The following is a 24,539-nucleotide window of genomic DNA, read 5'->3' as shown; positions in this document are numbered from 1 at the left end:
CCCGGACAAGCCCCTCTGCCTCTGCCCACCCCTCAAGAGCTCTGAGCCCTAACACGGACCTCCTGAGACTGGCACCAGCATAAACACGCACGAAGCGAGAGGGGAGGCAGGAATTAAGATGCGCCGCAGCCAGGTAAGTGAAGACACCGCAGCCGCCTCTCGGGACGCAGACCCGTGAGGCCTGCTCCTCTGTGAGGGGATGTCTCGCTGACTGTCCACTGCAGCCTCTCCAGTGGCTTCTGGGGCCGCAGCTCAGGGGTGGGCAGGGTGGTGGGGCCAGGGCCGCTCTCTGCTGCCCGCCTCTCCCAAGGACAGCCCTCCCCCGGGAGCCTGAGCGGGCCCTTACCTCCTGCAGGGCCCGGGCTAGCTGCTGCCTCAGCGCCTCTTCTCCCTGCACCGCCAGACCCTGCAAAGCCAACACAGAGCAGACGTTCCTGCAGAGGGGAGACCCGCTGCAGGGCAGCCGCCACTGAGCACCGGGCACGCCCGCCACCCGGCCGTCTGGGCAAAGGGTCTGAGCGAGGCCCTGCACCCCTTGGCTTCGCCCTGCAGCACACTCCAGGCTGATGGCCCGCCCTCCCCATGGTGCTCCCTGGCCAGCACCCCATGTCCCCTCACTCTGCACTGACACTCTAGCCAGAGAAAGCACCTCCTCCGCCCGGGCTCCACCGCCCACCCCGGCATGGTGCCTCCCCAGGAGCCAGCCTCCCCAGGACCCACCTACGCGCACAGCAGGGCAACTTCAACTGCGGGCCAGTTTAAAACACTGACCGAAAACTGCTCTCTCTCTTTTCATGTGCATAACTCATCTTTCCTCTTGGACGAGGTAAATTACTTAATGGTAATTCACTGGGCATTTTCCTGCCCAGCCGACTGCGTAGAGCAGGCGTCATGGATGCCCAAACCGCGGGTGGGCTGGGCTAGCCAGGACGAGGCTGCCTCTGAGCCACCTATACAGGACCTGCAGGAATTCCCCAAACCAATCTTTTTCACCTTCCTCCAACAATTTGCTACAGAAAAAGCTTTTGTAGCGATACCTTTAAGCACCTGCAGCGTGGTGCAGCGGGGTTACTAATAACAGTAACTCTTGGGGACAGAGCTCCTGGTGCCTGGTGAGACACAGGCACAGCAAACCAAGCAGCTGCCCTGCTCCCCAGCATGCTTTCAGAGGCTGTCCTGACGTCTGACACACTGAGTAGGTGGCGCTAAGCCCCCACGAGCCCCAAGGACTAATGGAGGAGGCACACACACGGCAACCGCAACGTATGCCCTTGGAGAGTGAGTTAATCCCTGGCTTCAGCCTCTACTACCAGCTCAAGGGGTCAACAGATTAGAATGCAATTTATAAATTATTAGAAATGCCCAGAACAACCCAAAAAAAAAAAAAAAAAAAAAAGCAGATTCGCTTCAGTTGTGATTGGTGCTTCTAAGTCAATTGGGGAATTCTGACACTCAGCGGTACCTGCGCACACCTGGGGGAGTAAACGCGTCCCTGCCAGATGGACTGACATTTTGAGCAGGGCTAGGGTCAGCTCAGCTGAAGCTCTGTGTGACGGCCAGAGCCTGCGCAAACGATGAGAGGGGCCATGGAGGTCTTCCTCAGACAGTCCTCACTTCACCTAATGGGAGCGGCTCGCCACACAGCCCGGCGGCAATGGCGTGGCGCGCCTGCGACAGGGACAAAACACCTGTCCTTCTAGTCCCCCACTTCCCAGGCTGGCAACGGCTCCCCTACCCGGCCTGGCCCGGCCCACACCGTCAGGCCCAAAGGCAGAGCAGAGACGGACGTCAAGAGTGACCCGTGCTCCCGCGGCGCCCTGCCCTCCACCAACCTCTCCTGAAGTGGTCTGAGGCACCTCCGCCTGCACTGGCACCGAGTCTGTGCCTCCTCCTCTGCACTTTCCTCAACCTCCTTCTTTCATAGTCTGCCCTCCTGGGGGTGTAGCTCAGAGGTCAAATGCCTCTGGGTTCCATCCCCACACCCACAAAAAATAAATAAATAAATAAGGCCGGGCGTGGTGGCGCACGCTTGTAATCCCCGCGCTTGGGAGGCAGAGACAGGAGGATCGGGCAGGTTCGAAGCCAGCCGCGCGCGCTGGCTTAGGAGACCCTGTTTCCAAATAAAAATGTAAAAATAGGTCTGGGAGTGTAGCCCGGAGGTAGAAGGGCTTCCAGGAACCCTGGTACCACCCAAAAATAAATAAATAAATAAATAAATAAATAAAATAAAGTCTGCCCTCCTGTCCCTTCCTGCCCCGTGGTGCCCAACATCTGGCCCCTGGACCAGAGACAGGCCACTCCGGCTGGGGGCTGGCAGCGGCCGGCCGCCCTCCCTCCGTCCCTCAGGCCGCCCTCTCCGGGCCCTCGGCCCTGGTACCTGGAGATGCTGCTCCTCCTCCCGGAAAGTCTCCTCGAGCTGCGCCACCCGGGCCTGCTGCTGCGCCTGCTCCGCGCTCAGCTGGCCCCGCAACTCCTGTAGCTCCTGCTCCATCTGCGCGATCTTCTTGGAGCTCCCCTTCTGGGTCTGCTTTCTTGCGCTCAGCACAGCTTCCTGCTTCTCCTGCATCTGCGTCTTCAGCTTCAGCATCCTGGCCATGGTCATCTTCAGCAGCTCCAAGCTGCCCTGGGACGCCAAGGCTCTCTGCTCAGCCGTGGAGGGGGGCCCGGGGCTGGCACACGCCCCCGAGGCCTTCTCATCGCCTTTAAGCGAGGCCAACTTAGGGTCCGAGGCGTCTGAGGGCTGAGCGGCCCCAGGGCCCTTCCCACGGGGCTCCGCCGGGTGGCAGGCGGCACGCGGCCCCCGGCCTGCCTTGGGTTTTGGGTGTGAGGGGCCCTCCGGCTCCTCTGTGCTGGACTTCCTCTTGGCCCTCAGGCCCTTTCTGTCTGCTGTGCAGTCACTCCTGGGGGCCAGGCAGCGCCGCACCCTCTCCCAGTCTTCCTCGGCAACTTCATACTCATACTCGGCGTTCTCCTTGTCCTCCAAAGGCACCCCGAGCTGCACATGGTCGCCCTCACGGATGACAGAAACCCTGAACGGCTGCAGGCGCTCTCCATTCAGCCAAACACCATTCAGACTCTGGGGAAGAGAGAGAGATGAAACACGCCTCTGACCTTCCTGCTCTTAATGGGACTTCTCTCTGGCTGCCACAGAACCTCCTGCCGTTTCAGAAAGACCCCAGGTGCTCGATCCACCCTCCCTGGAAGCAGGTCCTTCAAACAGTGCCACCACCTTCCTCCACAATCGCACTCCACAGAAGAATCACCCGCATACACCCAGGAAGACTCCAGCCGGCTCCCCGCTGGCCTAGCTGGGAAGCCTGCCAGGGGCAAGGGAAGTAGCACCTGCAGGGGGGCCCCCGCGGGGGCGCTTACTCAGGAACCACCCTCAGAAGTGCTGTGACAACAGGCCAGCAGCGTGCACCAGAGAGAGCTGGCAGGGTCTGAGCAAAGGCGCGGAGGCCCGGCACCGTGCCAGGGCACGCGTCCTTCCTTAACCTCTGCCTGTTTTGTATACGGTACAGCGTTCACCTTACACTGTTCCTACATGGAATGAATAAAAGCTGGGCATATGCTGGGTGTGGTGGTGCATGCTTGTAATCCCAGCATTCGGGAGGCTGAGACCAGAGGATCACGGTTTGCAGACAGCCTCAGCTACTTAGTGAGGTCTTTTGTAACTCAGTGAGACCCTGTTTCAAACTAAAGAATAAAAAATTGGGCAGGGGGTGTACCTCGAAGGTCGAATGCCTGAGTTCCATCCCCAGACCCGCAAAAAAAAAAAAAAAAAAGCTGGGCATATAAAACATATAAAAGCTGGGCGTGGTGGTGAAGTACCTGGGAGTCTGAGACAGGAGGATCATGGGTTTGAGGCCAGCCTCAACAACTTAGTGAGGTCCTGTTTCAAAACAAAAGGAAGCCAGGCATGGGGGCACACACTTGTAATCCCAGCATTCAGGAGGCTGAGACCACAGAATCACGGTTTGCAGACAGCCTCAGCTACTTAGTGAGGCCCTCTGCAACTCAGTGAGACCCTGTTTCAAAATAAAGAATAAAAGTAGGGCAGGGGGTGTGGCTCGGAGGTCAAATGCCCCTGGGTTCCATCCCCAGACCCGCAAAAAAAAAAAAAAAAAAAAAGGAAAAAGGGCTGGGGTATAGCTCAGAGGCAGACTGCCCCTGGGCTCCATCTCTAACACCATAAGTAAAGCACAGAAAACAGGCAGAACAGTGACTGGCTTAGTACGTGCTTGATGGTTACGTGCCCAGCTTTAACGAAGTCATAGGACAAAGGTCAAGAATATGGAACCTGGGCTGGGGCTACAGCTCAGTGGAGCAGCACTCCTCCAGCATGCACCGACACACACACACTCACACACTCACGCGCCCCCCCAAAGCCAGAATGCCCAGGTCTGCAATTTGGCTCCATCACCTAACAGGACCAATCTCTCCTCTCTTTATGGACCACTTACTCTTCTGTAACAGGGAACAAGAGCCTTCCCTCCTCTGGGATCTCCGTGCGACTTAATCAGATCGCACAGGCAAAGGGCTCTGACAGAGCCTGGCACCTGGTGATTATAAATGCTCACTGCCCCAACTGATTTATCAAGTCACTTCAATCCTACGCTCGGCATCGTACAAAATAAACACATCAGGTGCAAAAGGAGAAGACAGAAAAATAACTTTCAGCAGCTGGCTCTGGAAAGGATGCCACAAGGGCAGGGCGAGTGTGCGGGCTCAGGCGGCACAGCCCTCAACACGGGGAGCCAGGGTGACGAGATGACAGGCCCAGAACTGATGCGCAGCGGACCCCAGATGCAGGGATGACGGACCCGCGCTGGCACTTTATCTGAGCCAGGACTTCGCTCCAGGGCAGAGCCGGAGGTGAAGGCACTTTTGGATGGAGGCTAAGACTTGTGGCGGAGGGGGGTGCGACTCGGTGTGGCTGAGCTGCTGCCTGGCATGTGCAGCCACCTACTGTCAAAGCCCTGCTCACCCGAGGGCCGGGGGCGTAGCCAGAAGGACAGAGGACGACAGGGAGGAGAGGCCGGCCCCCGAGTCTGCTACGGCGGTAGTGGTCACCTGCTGCCTTGGCCTGACAGCGGGCCTGGGCGGCCTTCTGAGCACTCTCTATTCAGCCCGGAAAGCCACAGGGGGTGACGGGCTCTGCAAAGCAAGGCTGGCCAAGAGGGAGGAGGGCACGGAGCCAGAACCATCTGAGACCAGTGAGAGTGCGTGCAGAAAAGGTCTCAGGTAACGTGGCAGGGAGCCAGTGCCAGCCCAGCCACGGAAACTTAAGGAATGTCTCCGAGGCAAGGGTGAGACAGGCTACCAAAGGAACCCCAGGCTGGAGAGAACAAGCCATTCCACCACTTCTTGGCGACACCTACTGGCATACCTTGAACCAGTGCTACGGCACACTGTTCACAAGGTGCTGCCCGTGTAGGTCTCAAAAACAATAGCGTAAATAATTTCCCCCGCTCAAGGACTGAATTCAGCCTCCTGAGCTTGCGCAACGCCCAGCAGTGGGAGTGCTAAGCGGTGAGCAGCCTGCCGGAGGTCTCTTGCCATCACATGGCAAAAAGGTGGGAGAAGGAGCCAGGCGTGGTGGCCCACACTTATAATCCCAGCATTTGGGAGGCTAAGACAGGAGGATCGCGGTTCAAGGACAGCCTCAGCTAGTTAGTGAGGCCCTCCGCAACTTAGACCCTGTCTCAAAATAAAGAATAAAAAGTAGGGCAGGGGTGTAGCTCAGAGGTCGAATGCCCCTGGGTTCTATCCCCAGACCCACAAAAAAAAAAAAAAAAAAAAAAAAAAAAAAAAGGGTGGGAGAAGCCATGCCCCTGGACCTAACTAACTTCGCCTGCGGCTCAGCTTCCTCCAGATGTGTTTGTGTACAGGGGCTAAACCCAGGGACATTCTATCTCTAAGCAGCATCCTAGCCCTATTTTATGTTGTTGTTGTTTTTTTAACTTTGAAATAGGGTCTAGCCGGGCGTGGTGGCGCACGCTTGTAATCCCAGCATTTGGGAGGCTGAGACCTGGAGGATCGCGGTTCACATACAGCCTCAGCTACTTAGTGAGGCCCTCTGCAACTCAGTGAGACCCGGTTTCAAAATAAAGAATAAGAAAATAGGGCAGGGGGTGGAGTGTAGCTCAGAAGTCAAATGCCCCTGGGTTTCATCCCCAGACCCGCAAAAAAAAAAAAAAAAAAAAAGGGTCTAAGTTGCCAGGGGCTGCACGAGGTTGCTGAGGCTGGCCTTGAAGCTATGATCCTCCAGTCTCAGCTTCCCAGGCCTGGGATCACAGGTGTGGGCCACCACGCCCACCTAGCTTCTGTCCAGATTTTTTTTAAAGGAGGGCAGAAACCCAAAGGCAATGTTTCCTGGAATTTTCTGGAGGATTTATGCAGCTCAGTGGTTCTCAAGCCTGGCTCTACAGTTAAAAAAAAAGGACCAGGGAGGCTGAGACCGGAGGATCGCGGTTCACGGACAGCCTCAGCTATGTAGTGAGGCCCTCTGCAACTCAGTGAGACCCTGTTTCAAAATAAAGAAAAAATAGGGCAGGGGGTGTAGCTCGGAGGTCAAATGCTCCTGGGTTCCATCCCCAGACCCGCAAAAAAAAAAAAAAAAAAAAAAAAAAAGTCAACTTTATGCCAGGTCATTTCTCAAAGTAGTCCTATTGATGCTTACTCCCCCCACCCCCAAGAGGAAGAGCCCACCTGCCCTACATCCGCTGGTCTCCCTCAGCCGCGCCGGGGCTGCGGGGATTGTGCCCTGGGAGTCCGTGCTGGTTTGAGTTTCACTTCCCCAGCCAGCATTCGTGAGGGTGCGTAACTTTTCGTAGAGAAGCCCATTCGGGATGGTCTTCTGTGAAGTGCCCATCTGCATTCATTTTGAGAATAGGCTAACGTCTGTCACTTTGAAACCGAATGAAGGATGTGGACGTGTGAGGAAGGCCTCTCATCAGCACAAGGCGCAGAGCTTCCACCCAACTGCCCGTCCATTCACTAGCAGCCCTTTATTTACTTATTTTGTGGTACTACCTCTGAGCTATCCCCCCATTCTTTTTTAAATTTTTGTTTTGAAACGGGGTCTAAGTTGCTGAGGCTGACCTCCAAGTGGCGACACTCCTGTCTCGGCCTCCCAAGCGCTGAGGTTTCAGGCGCGCCCCACCACACCAGCTATCCCTGGCCCTATTTTCTTTTTAATTTTGAGACAGAGCCTCACTGAGTTGCCCAGGCTGGCTTCAAACACTTCATCCTGCCCCAGCCGGAGTCGCTGGGCTCACAGACATGCACCACCACGCCCGGTCAGCCTAGAAAGGGGAAGAGCACACATGCAAGGCCCTGGACTGTCTTCAGTACCCCCAAAAGCCAGTCGCGGCTACTCCAAACTGAGTTACTGTGGAAAAACAATTAAAGCTAGGAGGTCTGCATCGACTGTACAGAAAAGAGGAATCAAGGACACATCTTTCCTCGAGATTACCTGAGACCTGAAAAAAGATCACCCTGAGCTGGGCCCGGTGGCTCACGCTTGTAATCCCAGTCCTTGGGAGGCGGAGACAGGAGGAGCACAGGTTCGAGGCCAACCTCAGCTACTTAGGCCCTCCACAACTTAGTGAGACTCTTTAAAGAATAAAAAGTAGGGCTGAGGGTGCAGCTCAGAGGTAGGATGTTTCTGGGTTCCATCTCCAGTACTGGGGAAAAAGTCACCATGATTTTGACAGCCTCAGAAGGCCGTGACGCAGACACCACAGCGCAGCCCAGAGCGCAGCGAGAGCTGTCGCTGCTTCTACTTCATGGCAGGCGCTGGGGAGTCCCACAGTGCGCGGAGGCACCGGCCAGCCTCCAACGCTGCCACCTGACGCACTCACACCATGTTGTGTGTGCTGGGGTGGGGCCCGGGGGCTTTCCGCCTCCGGCTACACTCCCAGACCTATATTATACTGTATTTGGAAACAGGGTCTCACAAAGCTGCTGAGGGCCAAAGTAGCTAAGGCTGGCTTCGCACCTGTGCGGTCCTCTTCTTAGTCTCCCAAGCGCTGGGATGACAAGCGTGCACCCTGCGCCGGGCTTATTTTCTTCTTCTTCTTCTTTCTTTTTTTTGCGGGTCTGGGGCATTTGACCTCCGAGCTACACCCCCTGCCCTATTTTTTTTATTCTTTATTTTGAAACAGGGTCTCACTGAGTTGCAAAGGGCCTCACTAAGTAGCTGAGGCTATCCACGAACTGCGATCCACCGGTTTCAGCCTCCTGAATGCTTTGATTACAAGTGTGCACCACCACGCCCGGCTTTATTTTCTTATTTTGAAACAGGGCTTCACTAAGTTGCTGCAGCTGGCCTAACCTGGGAGTCTCCTGCCAAACCCTGGTATTACAGACATGCGCCATCACAGGTAGCTTTATAGTCTATATTTTTGCCATATTCCTGGGTGCTTATTTATCTGTGCTATAAGTTTTTTTTTGTTGTTGTTGTTTTTTTGCAGTACTGGGGATTGAACCCAGGGGTGTTCTACCTCCAAGCTACACCCCTGCCCTGCCCTATTTTTTTTCTTTTGCAGTACTGGGGGATTGAACCCAGAGGCATTCTACCTCTGGAATACCCCTGGCTACACGCCCAGTCCTATTTTTATTATTTTGAAAAAGGGCCTAAGGAGCTGAAGCTGGGCTCCAACCTGCTACCCTCCTGTCTTAGCCTTCCAAGAGCTGGGATTACAGTGTGGGCCACCACTCCTGGCTGATGGTAAGCTTCTGAGTTATACCACGGCTTGAGGAAGCCAAAAAAAGGGAAAAAATTAAACCTCAACCAAAGTAGCCAGCCATTTGTGAATACCTATACCTTGTTGTCCATAATTGTCCACTGTCCCTCAGAATTCTGCTTCAAGACACAGTGGTTTCGAGAAATCATCAGCGGGCAGAGTTTCGACACCAGTTGGTACGTGACCCCAACCCCTCGTCCTATGGTAACCTGGAAAGACAGTGGGGTAAGAGATGCAGTCAGTCCCGGGCTGAGAAGGGAGCCGAGGCGGGAGGGTCGGGTTGGCGGCCATCACCAGCACAAGCCCGCCATCACCGGGCGCGGCCTGGCTGAGGACAGCAGACCTCAGCTGCCACTGGACCCGCCAGTGGGAAGAGCAGCTATGACCGGGAGGGCGGGAGGGCCCTCCCGTGGCTGGGTCTGGAAGGCACCTACTGCAGGCTCCTCCAGATGGAGGGCCTGTGCACCCCGGGAACCCAACGGCGGGGCAAGGCTCCACCGGCTCCCTTCTCCCCGAAGCCCATTCCCGGGACACTGTCTGGCATCCTCCGGCCTGGCAGGGCTCCAGCATCTCCTCCCCGCTCTGCGCTCCCAGTGACTCAACACAAATTTCCAGGCTGTGTGTATATGTGTGAGACTGATTGATTTGGGATTAAAGCCTTGGCCTTACACCTCTGAGCTACAACCCCAGTCCTTTTTATTACATTTTTTATTTTTTGGTATGAGTCTCACTACTTGCTGAGGCTATCCTCAAACCTATCATCCTCCTGTCTCAGCCTCCCAAGTATTGGGATTACAAGTGTGAGCCACCATGCCCTGCTATATATATATATATTGTGTGTGGGACCCAGGGGCATTCTACCTCTGAGCCACACCCCCAGCCCTGTTTTTATTATTTTGAAATAGGGTCTCACTGAGTTACAAAGAACCTCACTAAGTAGCTAAGGCTGGCAGCGGACACAGATCCTCCTGTCTAGCCTCCCGAATGCTGGGATTACAAGCATACACCACCATGCACAGCTTCTCACCTAAAGATTTATATTTTTTAATGTTTATTTATTTATTTTTATTTTTATTTTTTGGTGGTACTGGGGTTCCTGGAAGCCTTTCTACCTCCAGGCTATGTTGGGGTCTGCACAACCTCCTGACAGAACTTCCGGTGAATCAGCTACATGTAGCGTCGAGCGCAGGTCTGCACAGCCGCCTGAACTTCCGATGAATGAATCGGCAACATGTAGCGCCGAGCGGATATGGAGGGCGTAACTACTCTCCTTGCCCCCGCGAGCCCAATTTGGTAATGTTGAGCCTTATTGGCTCAAATAATGCTTCTGTGCTCGTGAACCCCTCGTGCACTGGATAATGATTGGCTGCAAGTTATGTACTTTACACATGCAAGGGTGACCTTTATCTTGATAGGTTAGAAGTTTCCTGTGGAAATCCCCCTTGCGGTTTTTTGCTTTAAATTGGGTTGCCTGAGAGAAATAAACGAGATCCTGCTTGACACGTCTCCCGGCTCCGTGTGGTTTTGTTCGGGCCGTCAGCACTCAACCTTCTTGTTCAGCCCCACAGCTGACGGGCTGGACCCCTCAGTCTGGTGCCCCATGTGAGGCTCCGCCGCTTCTTGCTCTGAAGGAAACGCTGACAGGTAATCAGTCCGCGGGTGAGTGTCCCCCATAAATTATGGGGAAGTCCAGTTCTAAACCTGACCCTGCCCTAGAATCCCTTCGACTCTTTCTCAAGAGCCGAGGACTTAATCTCACCGATAACCAAGCCACCCAGGCCTGGGGGTACCTTTTAAAAACTGCCCCATGGCTCCCCGAAAGTAATCTTTTAGATTGGGATACCTGGGATCAAGTTGAGGGGCTGGTTAGGCTAGCCCAGACAGAGCAAGGGGAGATCCCCCCCTGGGGGTTTTCCCCACCATCTCCGTGCTTAAAAGTTGTTTTCCCCCGCGACCCCTGAAAAACCTCACTGACCGTGGCCCCAAGCCAGCAGGAAAAGGGGCTGCTGAACATACACCCTCCTCCAGTCCCGAAGCCCCTAAGAAACCTCCTGATCCCTCCGATCCCTTTGGGGACGCTAAGGACTCCCCACAACCCCTTTCCCCCGGCCAATTTCTTCTCCATACCCTCCACTCCGCCACTATATGCGGGTGAACCGGGAGCCGGAGGAACTGCGGGCTTCTTTCCTGTCAATGTCAACCCGGGAGAAAACCGGCCTGCAGCCTGGTACCTAAAAGAACTTAGAAAGGCTGTGGCAGAGGACGGGCCTAACTCACCTTGGGCAGACACCCTTACAGAAGGACTAGCCCACCAGGCGCTTGTTCCAGGCGACTGGCGAGACCTCACTAAGGCTGTGCTCCCTGGGACTCTTTTTCTTAAGTGGACAGCGTATTTTCAGGAAAAGTGTAAAATCCAGGATAAACAAAATCAAGCTGCTCAGCCTGTTATACCTCTAAATTATGGCATGCTCTTTGATACAGGCAATCAGTTCACCACTGGCCTCCAACAGGCGGCCTTACCCTCCCCCTACCAAGACCAGGTACGGACAGCCGCTTTGACAGCGCGAAGGAAATTAGATGAAGGGCCTACTGAAGCCCCTATCGCTGGGATAACCCAAAAAGCAAAAATACAAAAGTCAATTAATGAGGCATCCTTAAGGCGATTTAATCCCACGCTGCCTTTAATTTATGTGTTTTCATGGGAAGCACCCTATGCTTGGCTCTTCTGGCCCAGATGGGAGAGCCCATTCATTGGATGCACCTCTCCATAGGAAGAGCACCCCAAGTATATTCCATAACTGATCAAGTAGCAGATTGCATTACTAAAGGAAGAGACATGGCAAATCGGCTTTTTGGAATGGACCCTCAAGATATAATTATCCCCTACCGATTATCTGATTTCACCTGGTTACAAAAAAATACTAAAAGAGGGCCGGGCGTGGTGGCGCACGCTTGTAATCCCCGCGCTTGGGAGGCGGAGACAGGAGGATCGCGCAGGTTCGAAGCCAGCCGTGCTGGCGTAAGAGACCCTGTTTCAAAAATATAAAATAGGTCTGGGAGTGTAGCCCGGAGGAAGAAGGGCTTCCAGGAACCCCAGTACCACCAAAAAATAAAAAAAATAAAAAAAAATAAATAAATACTAAAAGAGTGGTAATAGAATTAGAGGGATTTTTAGGTAACTTTGATTGTCATTATGGTCCCTATAAGTGGATGAGCTCTTTTACTAGATTGGAGTGGAGGCCCCCAAAAATCTTTATCCGAGAGCCTAATTCAAATTTCCTGATGGTGTTTACCGATGGGGGGGCGTATGGGGGCAGCTGTGGTTATATTTCCTTTATTTGTCAACAGACAAGACCCACAGCCAATTCAAACAATATCCCAGCCAATGGAAGCTCCTCCCAGTTCAAGGAATTATTTGCAGTAGTATTAGTGTCAAATGCCATTCATGAACACATCAATTTATTTTCAGATAGCCAATATGTGGCTAATCTGTTACCTTTATTGATGGAGGCCCATATTAAACTAGATTCCAATCCTATGACCCCTCTAATGATTCAAACACAAACAATTTTAAAACAACAAATACATTCTATATTTTTACAACATTTGCGAAGCCACCAAAATATACTGGGCCTCCTCTCTAAAGGCAATCAAACTGCAGACAAATTAGCCTCCTCTATTCCCTCCATAACAGAGGCCACCGAATTCCATCAACTTACTCAGTCAATTGGAGGGGCTTGAAACATAAATACCCACAGACATCGGCAACTGATTTAAAAAAGATTGTGCGTGCCTGCCGATCCTGCCAACGCTTCCTTCAAATACCCCCCTACAAATCTCGGGCAGCAACCCTCGAGGATTGTGCCCCAACAATCTTTGGCAAATTGATGTAACTCATTATTCCCCCTTTGGCAGACTAAAATATATCTTTGTTTCAGTTGATACCTTCTCCTGGGCATGTTGGGCCTCAGCCCATGCTGGGAAAAAGACCAAACATGCTATTAGTCATATGCTACGGTGTTTTGCCACCCTCGGGTTGCCCGACCAGATAAAAACGGATAATGGACCATGTTTTATTGGCAAGGCCTTTGCTGTTTTCCTCCAAACTTGGAATATCTCCCATACTACGGGCATTCCGTATAATCCTAGAGGACAGGCCACTGTAAAAAGATTTAATCATACCTTAAAGGTTGAATTACAAAAACAAAGGGGGACTCATTACCCCCACACGATCAGCTTAGAATATTAAATTTTTCGAAATACAGCCCAGAACTTTCACCATTCCAGGAACATTGGTCATCCTCAATCACATATGCATCTGTCCTGGTGAAATGGAAAGACCCGCTCACAGGCATGTGGAGAGGGCCAGACCCATTGATTACGGCGGGAAGGGGATTTGGACGTGTCTTCCCTCCAATGAAAAAAGACCCCTGTGGGCACCAGCAAGGGACATTAAATATCTTCCTCCATGCACTAATAATTGTGATTCCAGGGGAAAAGAGATCCCTGAGATTAGCTCCCTCTTCTTAATTGCAAAAAGAGAGACGAAAATCCTCATCAGTCTAATCCTATTAGCACAAATAAGGGATGGTATACAAGGATTTGGAGACCCAGGCAAGGCAGGAGAGATCCTTAATAAAGGGATGGGGCGGCCCTGTGATTGTGGAGGGGGTGCCTTCCCAGTACTCCCGTAGATGGACAGGCTGTCCAGCCATTTTACAAGCCACCTTTAGACTCCCTTGCAGGTGTAGTGTTACAAAACCGGAAAGGATTAGACTTATTAACGGCCGAAAAGGGAGGCATCTGCTTGGTTTTACAGGAAAAATGCTGTTTTTACCTTAAAAAACACTGGCAAGATCTACAAGACAACCCATCATGGACAAGCTTCAATGGGCTTCTGCCTTATTTCTTCCCTCTATTGGGCCCCCTTGTGTCTCTCCTGATTGTACCCTGGGCCCCTGTATCCTCAATAGATTAGTTCAGTTTGTAGAAAAGTACATCAAGTAGAGATCCAACATCAAAGCTTACCGAGAGAGAGCCCAATCAGTACAGCTAGCGTTCTATGAACATCCCCCCTCTGCTCCCCATGTGCCCAATGACGGGTAAGATCCTCAGAGGAGGACGACCTAAGACAGGGGCTGGGTGGCTTATGAGCAGCTATCAAGCATGAGTACCCAGTGACGGGTAAGATTCTCAAAAGAGGGCAACCTGAGACAGGGACCATGCATTTCACCCTCATATATAAAAAAAGAAAGGGGGAGATGTTGGGGTCTGCTCAACCGCCTGACAGAACTTCCGGTGAATCAGCTACATGTAGCGTCGAGCGCAGGTCTGCACTGCCGCCTGAACTTCCGATGAATGAATCAGCAACATGTAGCACCGAGCAGATATGGAGGGCGTAACTACTCTCCTTGCCCCCGCGAGCCCAATTTGGTAATGTTGAGCTTTATTGGCTCAAATAATGCTCCCGTGCTCGTGAACCCCCTCGTGCATTGGACAATGGTTGCCTGCGAGTTATGTACTTTACACATGCAAGAGTGACCTTTAGCTTGATAGGTTAGAAGTTTCCTGTTGGAAATCCCCCTTGCGGTTTAAATTGGGTTGCCTGAGAGAAATAAACGAGATCCTGCTTGACACGTCTCCAGGCTCCGTGTGGTTTTATTTGGGACCGTCAGCACTCAACCTTCTTGTTCAGCCCCACAGCTGACGGGCTGGGCCCGTCAGGGCCTATTTATATTTTTTTAACCTATTTTATATTTTTTATTTATTTGGAAACAGGGTCTCTTAAGCCAGCAAGGCTAACTACGAACCTGCGTGATCTTCCTGTCTCCGCCTCCCAAGCGCGGGGATTACAAGCGTGTGCCACCACACCAGGCAAGATTTATTTTTAAAACAGGGTCTCAGCTGGGCATGGTGACACATGCCTGTAATCCCAGTACTCAGGAGGCTGAGATAGGAGGATCACAAGTTCACTGCCAGCCTCAGCAGTTTAGCGAGGCCCTTTATAACTTAGTGAGATCCTGTTCAAAATTAAAAAATAGGGCTATGGGTAGAGCTTGGAGGTAGAATGCCCTGGGCTCGATCCCCAGCAAAACACACACACGCACACTCACTCATGTGCGCACACACACTCACCTGGTCGGTCTAGCCTATCACCGCAGCGTGTTGAGATCTTTCTGAACCTCTCATCTGCCATCAGATCAGGCAAGTCCAACATCCCTCCAGCTCTCACCTACCACGTTGACAGGGCAGCTGGTTCCTGGTAAGGCTTGACTGTGGAATGTCCCCCAGAAAAGCTCGGGTGTTGGCAAAATGTTCAGGGTGGGCACACCTGGGGGAGGAAGGCCAGCTCGGCTGTGGTCCTGGGGACTGCATCTGTCCCGGCCGCTCCCGCCCTGTTCTCTGCCCTGTCGTCATGAGCTGAGGAGCCGTCTGCCTTGGAGCCAGCCAACTCTGGACTGAGCCCTGAAACGCTGAGCTAAACGGGCTTCTCCTCCTCCAAGTCGTTCTCATTAGAAAAGCTGCCTAAGGGGCCGTAGCTCGGATGCCCCTGGGTTCCGCCCCCAGACCCGCAAAAAAAAAAAGAAATGCTGTCTAAACCTGATGCTGTTGTTCAGGAGTCTCAAGAGCTGGTGTGTGCGAGGCGTTTGAGAAGGTCTGCAGAGGCAGGCTGGAGAGGCCGTGCCATGGCAGGCTTATGGGCGATTCTGGTGGGGCTCGGAAGACCAGATTGGTGACAGGACCTGACGTCAGGCGTACAGGCAGTAAAGACTGCTTGTGGGTTTCAGATGGGGAGGAGGACTGTATCTGGAATTGAGCCCATTCATGCTATGTTCTGGTGAACAACAGAAGTCCTGTCTTTGTGTGAGGATGAATTTAAAGGTACTAGACTAATTAATCCGGCAGAGGAACTCTTAAGGCAGCACAGCGTTCGGGGTGGCACAGGTAGTACTGGGGCTTTCATCCAGGCTTACCATGAGAACCAAAGCAGAAAGATTCTAAGAACTTAGAGGAGCCGGGCGCGGTGGGCACGCTAGTGAGGCCCGCACCTGGGAGGCTGAGACAGGAGGATAGAAGGTTGGAGAACAGCCTTAACAAGTAGTGAGCCGGGCGCGGTGGGCACGCTAGTGAGGCCCGCACCTGGGAGGCTGAGACAGGAGGATAGAAGGTTGGAGAACAGCCTTAACAAGTAGTGAGCCGGGCATGGTGGGCACGCTAGTAAGGCCTGCACTCGGGAGGCTGAGACAGGAGGATCGCGCAGGCTCGAAGCCAGCCTCGGCTACTGAGTGAGGCTCTCAGCAACTGAGTAAGACCCTGTTTTTTTTCAAATAAAGTATAAAATAGGTCTGGGAGGATAGCCCAAAGGTAGAAAAGCCCCTGGGTTCCACCACACACAAAAAAAAGAACTTAAAAGTTTGGCCAGAAAGGCACATATAAATATGGAGCCAAAGAGAGCCAGGCGTAGTGGCCGCACTTGTAACCCCAGCACTCGGGAGGCTGAGACAGGAGGAGCAGTCGACACCCTTTGCAACTCAGTGAGACTCTGTACCACACACACACAAAAAAAAAAAAAAAAAAAAAAAGAAAAAGAAAAAAGAAGGAAAAAAATAAAATAGGGCTGGAAGTATAGCTCAGAGGTAGAATGCCCCTGGGTTCAATTCCCAGTACTGAAAAAAAATGAAAGAAAGAAAGAAAGAAAGAAAGAAAAGAAAAGAAAAGAAAACCTTTTGAGCTAGGTGTGGTAGTGCATGCCTGTAATCCCGGATCACTGGGAGGCTGAGACAGAAGGATCGCAGGTTCACAGCCACCCTCAGCAACACAGAGAAGATGATCTCAGCAACTGGCTGGGAATATAGCTCTGAGGTAGAATGTCCCTGGGTTCAATCCTCAACACCACAAAATTAAAAAGAAAGAAACACTACCGTAGTCTCCATTCATGGCCAGTCCCAGTGACTGACACTGCCGTCCCACCAAAGGCCCCGCCTAAACCCAGAAGCCACCTCCGGCTCATGGGTCCCTTGAGGCCACGTGTAAACACGGCCATTCTACTGGCTGCCATTCATAGGTCTTCATCGCCTCAGTGGCCTCTAGGCTGCCGTAGCCCAAACTCCCTGCCTCCTGCTGCTTCTGCTCTGGACTGGCAATGCTACGGAACCAAGAGTCTCGCTGCACTGTCGAGGCTGGTTTAGAACCTGCAGCACTCCTGTCTCAGCCTCCCTCCTGGGACTCCAGGTGTGTGCCACTGCACCCTGTTTACCAGCAACGCTCCATAGCCTTCTAAGCCAGCAACATTCCTCCTAGACTCCAAGAACCAGTGCTCTCGAGTGTTAGCATAGGGCCCGCCTCGTGGCACTCAGGCACTTGAGGCTGTACAGCCTGTTCTCAGGCAAGCCAGAGACTCTGGGCACAGAAGTTACTACCTGGCCCTCCTAGAAGTACACCGAACAACATAAGCCCTCAGCAAACACCCGGGAAGTGGGATTGAGACCGTGTGGCTTATTAGGAAAATCTAACTATATATACATAATAATCAAGACTTTAATTTAAACACCAGCTGCTCGGTATTACTCAAAATGAACCTTTCGTACCAATTATTTCCAAAACCCAAATGGTTTCCCCTCACCACAGGCCTGTCCCTGATCTGGCTTTTCCAAGCTGACCCAGACACTCACATCTCTTTCTCTCTCTCTACCACCCCGGTTTTAGCAGCTTCCCACCAGAACCTTGGGCAGCGCTGGCCAGTCCTAGCCCTCCCACTGGACAGTTCCAGGCAAGAGGCTCAGAGGTTTGAGGCCTGCTTCAGCAAGCAGTAACACTCTCATCAACCTAGTGAGACCCTGTTTCAAAACAAAAATAAAAATAGGAAGTTGGGTGTGGTGGCACACACTGGTAATCCCAGTACTTGGGAGGCTGAGAGAGGAGGACTGAAGGTTTAAGGACAGCCTCAGCAAGTGGTGAGATTCTCATCAACCTAGTGAGACCTTTTCCAAATAGGAAATAAAATCGGGCTGGGGTATAGTTCAAAAGTAGAATGTCCCTGGGTTCAACTCCCAATGTCAACAACTAAATAAAATAGGCCTGGGGGTGTAGCTAAGAGGTAAAATGGCCCAGTGCCCCCCCACATCTTTTTTGACCTTCCATTGATGACTGCATTACCAAGCCCTGTCAGCAACCCTGAAGAAAGGTCTGGATCTTCCCAGAAGGTGCCATTTGGTGGTACTCACACTTCCAGAATAAATGTGGCCCATCCCAATTGTGCCAATTTTCCTCAAGAAAATGGAAAGGAAGAAGACATTTTTAAAGTTCGAGTGTTTCTAAAGACAATAACTCTAAACTCACAATCCTTTTCAAAATAAACTCGAGAAGACAGGCATAGTGGTGCACACCTTTAATCCTAGAACTTGTGAGGCTGAGACAGAAGGATCTCAGGTTCAAAGCCAGTGTCAGAGACCAGCATGGTGGCTCAGACCTGTATCTCAGGACTTGGGGGGCTGAGACAAGAGGCTCACAGGCTTGAAGACAGCTTCAGCAAGTAGTGAGACTCGCATCAACCTAGTGAGACTGTGTTTCAAAATAAAACAGGGCAGCGGGGGGTGATGGGCACGCTTGTAATCCCAGTACTTGGGAGGCTGAGGCAGGAGGATCGCGCAGGTTCGAAGCCAGCCTCAGCTCCTTAGTGAGGCTCTCAGCAGCTTAGTGAGACCCTGTTTCCAAATAAAATATAAAAAGAGGTCTGGGAGCGTAGCCCGGAGGTAGAAAGCCTCTGGGTTCCACCCCAGTACCACACACACACACACACACACACACACACACACACACACACACACGCACACACACGGCTGGGGGGAGCTCAGAGACAGAATGCCCCCGGGTTGAATTCCCAGCCCCCCAACACAAATAATTGACTGATTTCAAAGCCAGCCTCAGTAACTCAGTGAAGCCCTCAGAAACTTAACAAGACCCTGTTTGAAATCAAAGGCCAGCTGGCTGAGGTGAAGCTCGGAGGCAGAGTGCCGGCCCCCAGCACTCCCCAACGCTCAATGGCGCTCGAAGCCAGCTTCACCGAGAGCTCCCGGCAGCCTCGGGAGACCCTGCCGCAGTCGCGTCGGGCAGGCGGGCGCAGCGCGGGCCGCCATCCCCGGGCGGGCGCCATCCCCAGGCGGGGCGCCATCCCCCGGTGGGCGCCATCCCCAGGCGGGCCGCCATCCCCAGGCGGGCCGCCATCCCCCGGTGGCCGCCATCCCCCGGCGGGCGCCATCCCCAGGCGGGGCGCCATCCCCAGGCGGGCCGCCATCCCCAGGCGGGGCGCCATCCCCCGGTGGGCGCCATCCCCAGGCGGGCCGCCATCCCCAGGCGGGGCGCCATCCCCCGGTGGGCGCCATCCCCAGGCGGGCCGCCATCCCCAGGCGGGCCGCCATCCCCCGGTGGCCGCCATCCCCCGGTGGCCGCCATCCCCCGGTGGGCGCCATCCCCCGGTGGGCGCCGGCCCGGCCCACCCGCCGCCGGCCCGCGGCCCACCTCGCGCCCGGCGTCCAGCAGCAGCCACTCGGCGTCCATGCCCACCCGCCGCAAGCACCAGCTGCGGCCGCCGGCGCGCCCTCCCGGGGCCGCGCAACCCGGCTCCGCCATCGCCCGCTCGGCCCGCGCGGCTCTCAGCGGCGAGCGAAGCCCCGACCCGGGCTGGAGCCTCCTCCCGGCGGCCTAGCGGGCGCCATCGCTGAAGGGCAGACAGAAGCAATCGCAGCCGGCGCGCGATCGACGCGAACGCGCTCGGCCTACGCGCCTGGCGCCCGGCGCGGGGCAGCCCGAGCTGCGCCTGCGCGACCGGAGCCCGGGCGGACGGCGCAGGCGCGGAGCCGCTGTGGGGGCGGGGCCTGGGGCGGGCCATTAGAGGGGCGGAGCCACAGCGGGTGCCTCAGCCTTCGACCGTTCTCTTGCTCTCAACAGTTTTCTGGAACCACCGGCTAGGTCTTACCCGCCGAACCTGGAACCTCGCCTTCCTTTTCCTCTTTTGTAAATTTTGCTTTATGACCACATGATAATAGCCATGCAATTTAAAACGACAGCCCACTTTTTGTTTTTTCAGTAATGGCGATTAAGCCCAGGGAAACTTCCTAGCTACATCCCAGCCCTTATGTGGTACAGGGGCATGCTACCGCTGAGCTACAGCCCCTTTTTAACTAATCGTTGATTTTAGTGCTACTGGGGATTGATCTCAGAGGCATTCTACCCCTGAGTTACACCCCTAGCCTTTTTTGTTTTGATCCAGGGTCTCACTAAGTGGCTAAGGTTGTCCTTGAACCTGTGATCCTTCTCAGTCTCCCAAGTACTGAGAGCACAGGTATGTGCTGACACGTTCGACTTCCAGGCCTTTTAAATTATTTACTATTATTATTATTATTATTATTATTATTAGTCTGGGAATGGAACCCAGGGGCATTGGACTTCCAAGCTGCACCCCCAGCCCTTTTTTTTTAGTCTATTAATTATTTTTGCGGGTCTGGGGATGGAACCCAGGGGAATTCTACCTCCCAGCGACACCCCTTGCCATTTTGTATTCCCTATTTTGAAACGGGGTCTCACTAAGTTGCGGAGGGCCTCACTAAGTAGCTGAGGCTGTCCGCGAACAGGTCTCTAGAATGCTGGGATTACAAGCGTGCACCACCACACCCAGACCCTTTTTTTGTTTTGAGACAGAGTCTCACTAATTGCCCAGGATGGCTGCTAACTTGCGATCCTGCCCCGGCCTTCCCAGTGTCTGGGAATAAAGGCATGTGCTACTGTGGCCTGGCTCTGTGTGTGGCTGAGACTGAACCTGCAGCCTTGGAGGCTAAGCATTGGTCTACCATAGAGCTGCACCCCCGGCCGCTTATTGCCCACATAGGAACGTTAAACTTGTGATCATTCAAGTCTGTTTAGTCTGTTCCTAAATAGCTTCTTTGTGGTCCTACCTCCTTGTTATTGAAGTTTTAAAACTTAATCTAGGAAATCTACACAAATAGAAAGCATAGTTACTAGGGGCTGGTGCAGGAGTGGGGTCGAACGTAAACAGGCTGTGGGGCAGTATTGATAGAAATATTCTAAAATAGGTTGTGGTGATGACTGCATGGTGGTATATAGCTACTGAAGGAGCCATGCATAATGGCTCACACCTGGAATCCCAGGCCTCTGGAGGCTGAGACAAGGAGGGCCACATGTTGGAGGCTGGCCTCAGCAAGGAGTGAGGCTCTCAGCAACCTAGCCAGACCTTGTTTCAAAATAAAAATAAAATAGACCTGGGAGTGTAGCTCCAAGGTAGAGTGCCATGGGTTCAATCCCCAATGCCTCGCGCGCGCGCGCACACACACACACACACACACACACACACACACACTGATAGTCATTGAAGTGTACACTTCCAATGGGTGAACTTGTGGTATGTAAATTATCCTCGACATTTTTAAAATTTCAACTTCTCTGAATTTTTCAGTATAGTGTGATAGCTGCTACCTATAGTAATCACCATTGACACCTTTTATCTTTTCAGTGTCCCCATAGCATAACTGGCCAGCAATTTTCATGTAGCAGAATGTGTGTGTGTTGTGTGTGTGTGCACATATCAATGAATTATGCAAAGTATAACAGTAAATGGCTAATTTATTGAGAGCTAAGTGCCAAGCCCCTTCACATCTGACCTTACCTGTTCTTCGAGCAGTATGGTTATGGTGGTTACAATTATAATTCTTAGTTTAGGGATGATAGGCAGAGGAAAGGTTAGGGTTCTTTCCAAAGTAACAAATAGGGTCTGAGGATGTAGCTCAGTAAGAGAGCATGTACCTAGCTAACTTGAAGTCCTGGTTTTAATCCCCAGCAGCACAAAAAGTAACCACATAAAAGTAACACTTTAAAAAGTAATAAAAGGCTGGGCATGGTGGCCCAGGCTTGTCATCCCAGCACTCTGGGAAGCTGAGATGAGGATCACCGTTCACAGCCAGCCCGAGCTACCTAGTGAGGCCCTCAGTAACCTAGTGAGACCCCATTTCAAAATAAAGAATAAGCCGGGCATGGTGGCGCACGCTTGTAATCCCCGCACTTGGGAGGCGGAGACAGGAGGATCGCACAGGTTCGAAGCCAGTTGCGCTGGCTTAAGAGACCCTGATTCCAAATTTTAAAAAACATAAAATAGGTCTGGGAGTGTAGCCCGGAGGTAGGTTTTCCAGGAACCCTAATACCACCAAAAAAAAAAAAAAAAAAAAGTAAAATATAGGGCAGGCGGTTTAGCTCTGAGGTAGAATGCTTCTGGGTTCAATTCCCAGCATCACAAAAATAAGTAAATAAGTAAATAGTAACAGAAGGTATTTGTGGTGTCCTTGGGTCTGTCCCCAAGGCCCACCTTGCCAAGCGGTGCGGCCAGTGCCAGCCTGGGGTCTGTCTGGCTGGAGAGCCGCCCGTGATGTCACAGAGGTCAGGACAGTTGGGGGCGCCCACCCGCACGGCACTGTCAGCGAGCCTGCACGGGAGCCCCCGGCCACGCCGCCAGGCCCTGCCCTGCGGCCACACCCTCACAGTTCTCGCTTTTGGATGCCCTAGCCAGTGTGTGTGTGTGCACGCCCACGTGTGTGTGCGCTGGGGATTCTACCTCCGAGCTACACCTCCAGACCTATTTTATTTTGAAACAGGGTCTCATTAAGTTGTGGGGGCTGGCGGTGAAGCTGCGATCCTCCTGCCTCAGCCTTCCAACTACGGCGGTTATGAACATGGACTGCCCCGCCCCGCTTAACCCAGGACCGGAGGGGTGCCAGTGAGGTGCTCTGCAGACACGCTCACTGTGATGGCCTGAGGTTTTCTCATGATTAGACAAGCTTGTGAGTTTGAAGGAGGAAGACCACAGAGGAAGCTCCACCCTGTCAAGGTGCCAACACACAGGCCCAGTCCTTTGTGTGTGTGTGAGGTACTGGGGATGGAGCCCAGGGGCATTCTACCTCCGAGCTACACCCCCAGCCCTAGTTTTCACTCTATTTTGAAACAGGATCTCACTAAGCAGCTGAGGCTGGCTTCGAACCTGCGCGATCCTCCTGTCTCCGCCTCCCAAACGCGGGGATGCCAAGCGTGCGTGCGCCACCACGCAGGCTAGATACCCAGCCTTGATGCTAATGTTGCTTACCTGGCGGGCCGAGGCAGGCTTCCTCCGTATAGCTGCCTTTCCCCGTGTCTGTAACTCACTCTGGATACTCTGGAAGGAAGCCGGAGCTTAAGGAGCCGGGGGCTATGGGCCCCACGTCCTCGGAGCAACAGAAGTATTTGGAACTCCTCTGCATAGGAAGCGGCATCTCCTCCCCTGTTCACTTATGCAATCATTCACTTCTATCATGTTGACTGTGTGTGAGTGTGTGCGCGTGCGTTACTGGGGTTGAACTCAGGAGCATGCTACCTTTGGGCTGCACCCCAGGCTGACTTGATTTATTTGAAATGGCCCAGTAGGTTGATGACAGTCTTGCTACTTGCTGAAGCTGGAGGATCACAGCATGTGACACCACGCCCAACTGTGTGACATTTTATACTTTGGATTACAATCCAATTTTTGCAGTCAGTCATGGTGTTACGTGCCTGTAATCCAGTACTTGGGAGGCTGAGACCGGAGGATTGCAGGTTCAAGGCCAGCTTCAGCAACTTTGAGAGGCTCTCTGCAACTTAGTGAGACCATTTCCAAACAAAAAATAAAATAGAACTGGGCGTGGTGGTGCACATTTGTAATCCTAGTACTTGGGAGGCTGAGACAGGAGGATGGCAGGTTTGAAGACAGCCTCAAGAAGTCAGTGAGAGCCGGGCGTGGTAGCGCACACTTGTCATCCCTGCGCTTGGGAGGCTGAGACAGGAGGATCGCGCAGGTTCGAAGCCAGCCTCAGCTACTTAGTGAGGCTCTCAGCAACTTAGTGAGACCCTGTTTCCAAATAAAATATAAAAAATAGGTCTGGGAGTATAGCCCGGAGGTAGAAAGCCTCTGGGTTCCACCCCCAGTACCACAAAAAAAAAAAGAAGAAAAAAAAAAGTCAGTGAGGCTCTCAGCAACGTAGTGAGACCATTTCCAAATAAGAAATAAAATTGGTCTGGGGCTGTAGTTCAGAGGTAGAATGCCTCTGGGTTCAATTCCCAGTACCACACACACACCCACCACACACACAACCACACACTGACACACACACACTCTCTCCTGCTTTATCTACTTTGTTACTCAAATTGTCCATGTTTTAGCAGGGAGAGTTCTCCCAGCTAGCCGCGCCCCATTTGCATCTGAGGACTTATTTTCTGGGACAAGGTGCTCTAGAATCAGCCAGTTCTCCAAGGAACCTTAGTTCCACTTATTTATTTTGGAAAATGGTATCAGGAAACAAGATGTGGGCACTAGGCGTGCTCGTGGCTACTGGGCTGTTGTTAGCTCTAGACCCAGTCAAGTGGCGAGCAGGTGAACATACGCACGAGCTGCACCCCAGCCCCACTTTTGTTTCTTTACATATTCATTTTGTGGTACTGAGGTTTGAACTCAGGGTCTACTACACATGTGGCAGGTGCTCTACAGCTCACCGACTTCCCCGGCCTATTTTTCATTTAGAAACAGGGTCTTACTAAGTGACTGAGGTTGGCGGTGAACCTGGGATCCTCCTGACTCGGCCGCCCCGTGCCAGGCCCATGAGCGTCGCGCACCGCCACGCCGGCTCCCGGTTTCCCCACAGAGATGAAGGTGAAGCTAACGGTAGCGCCTGACCTGGGACAGCTCTGCCCGGTGCACAGTAAGTACCCAGTAGCGCTCGG

The 24,539-nt window shown here is 53.0% G+C and overlaps 1 protein-coding gene across 1 annotated transcript in view; it reads right to left on the bottom strand.

Moving 5' to 3' along the window:
* RNF8 (ring finger protein 8) overlaps positions 1-19,379 on the bottom strand; it is a gene marked incomplete at both ends in the record, with an annotated part of 31,622 nt that extends 12,243 nt beyond the window's left edge. The window contains 4 exons of the mRNA XM_080710430.1: positions 347-406; positions 2,378-3,076; positions 8,831-8,959; positions 19,269-19,379. Of these exons, the coding sequence (XP_080566556.1) occupies positions 347-406; positions 2,378-3,076; positions 8,831-8,959; positions 19,269-19,379 (999 nt within the window). The remainder of the gene's footprint in view (positions 1-346; positions 407-2,377; positions 3,077-8,830; positions 8,960-19,268) is intronic.
* Positions 19,380-24,539: the final 5,160 nt, after the last annotated feature.

Source organism: Muscardinus avellanarius (assembly GCF_963383645.1).
Source record: "Muscardinus avellanarius genome assembly, chromosome: 14".
NCBI lineage: Eukaryota > Metazoa > Chordata > Mammalia > Rodentia > Gliridae > Muscardinus > Muscardinus avellanarius.
Note: the sequence above shows the minus strand (reverse complement) of the source record. Positions and strands in the feature narration are given on the sequence as shown.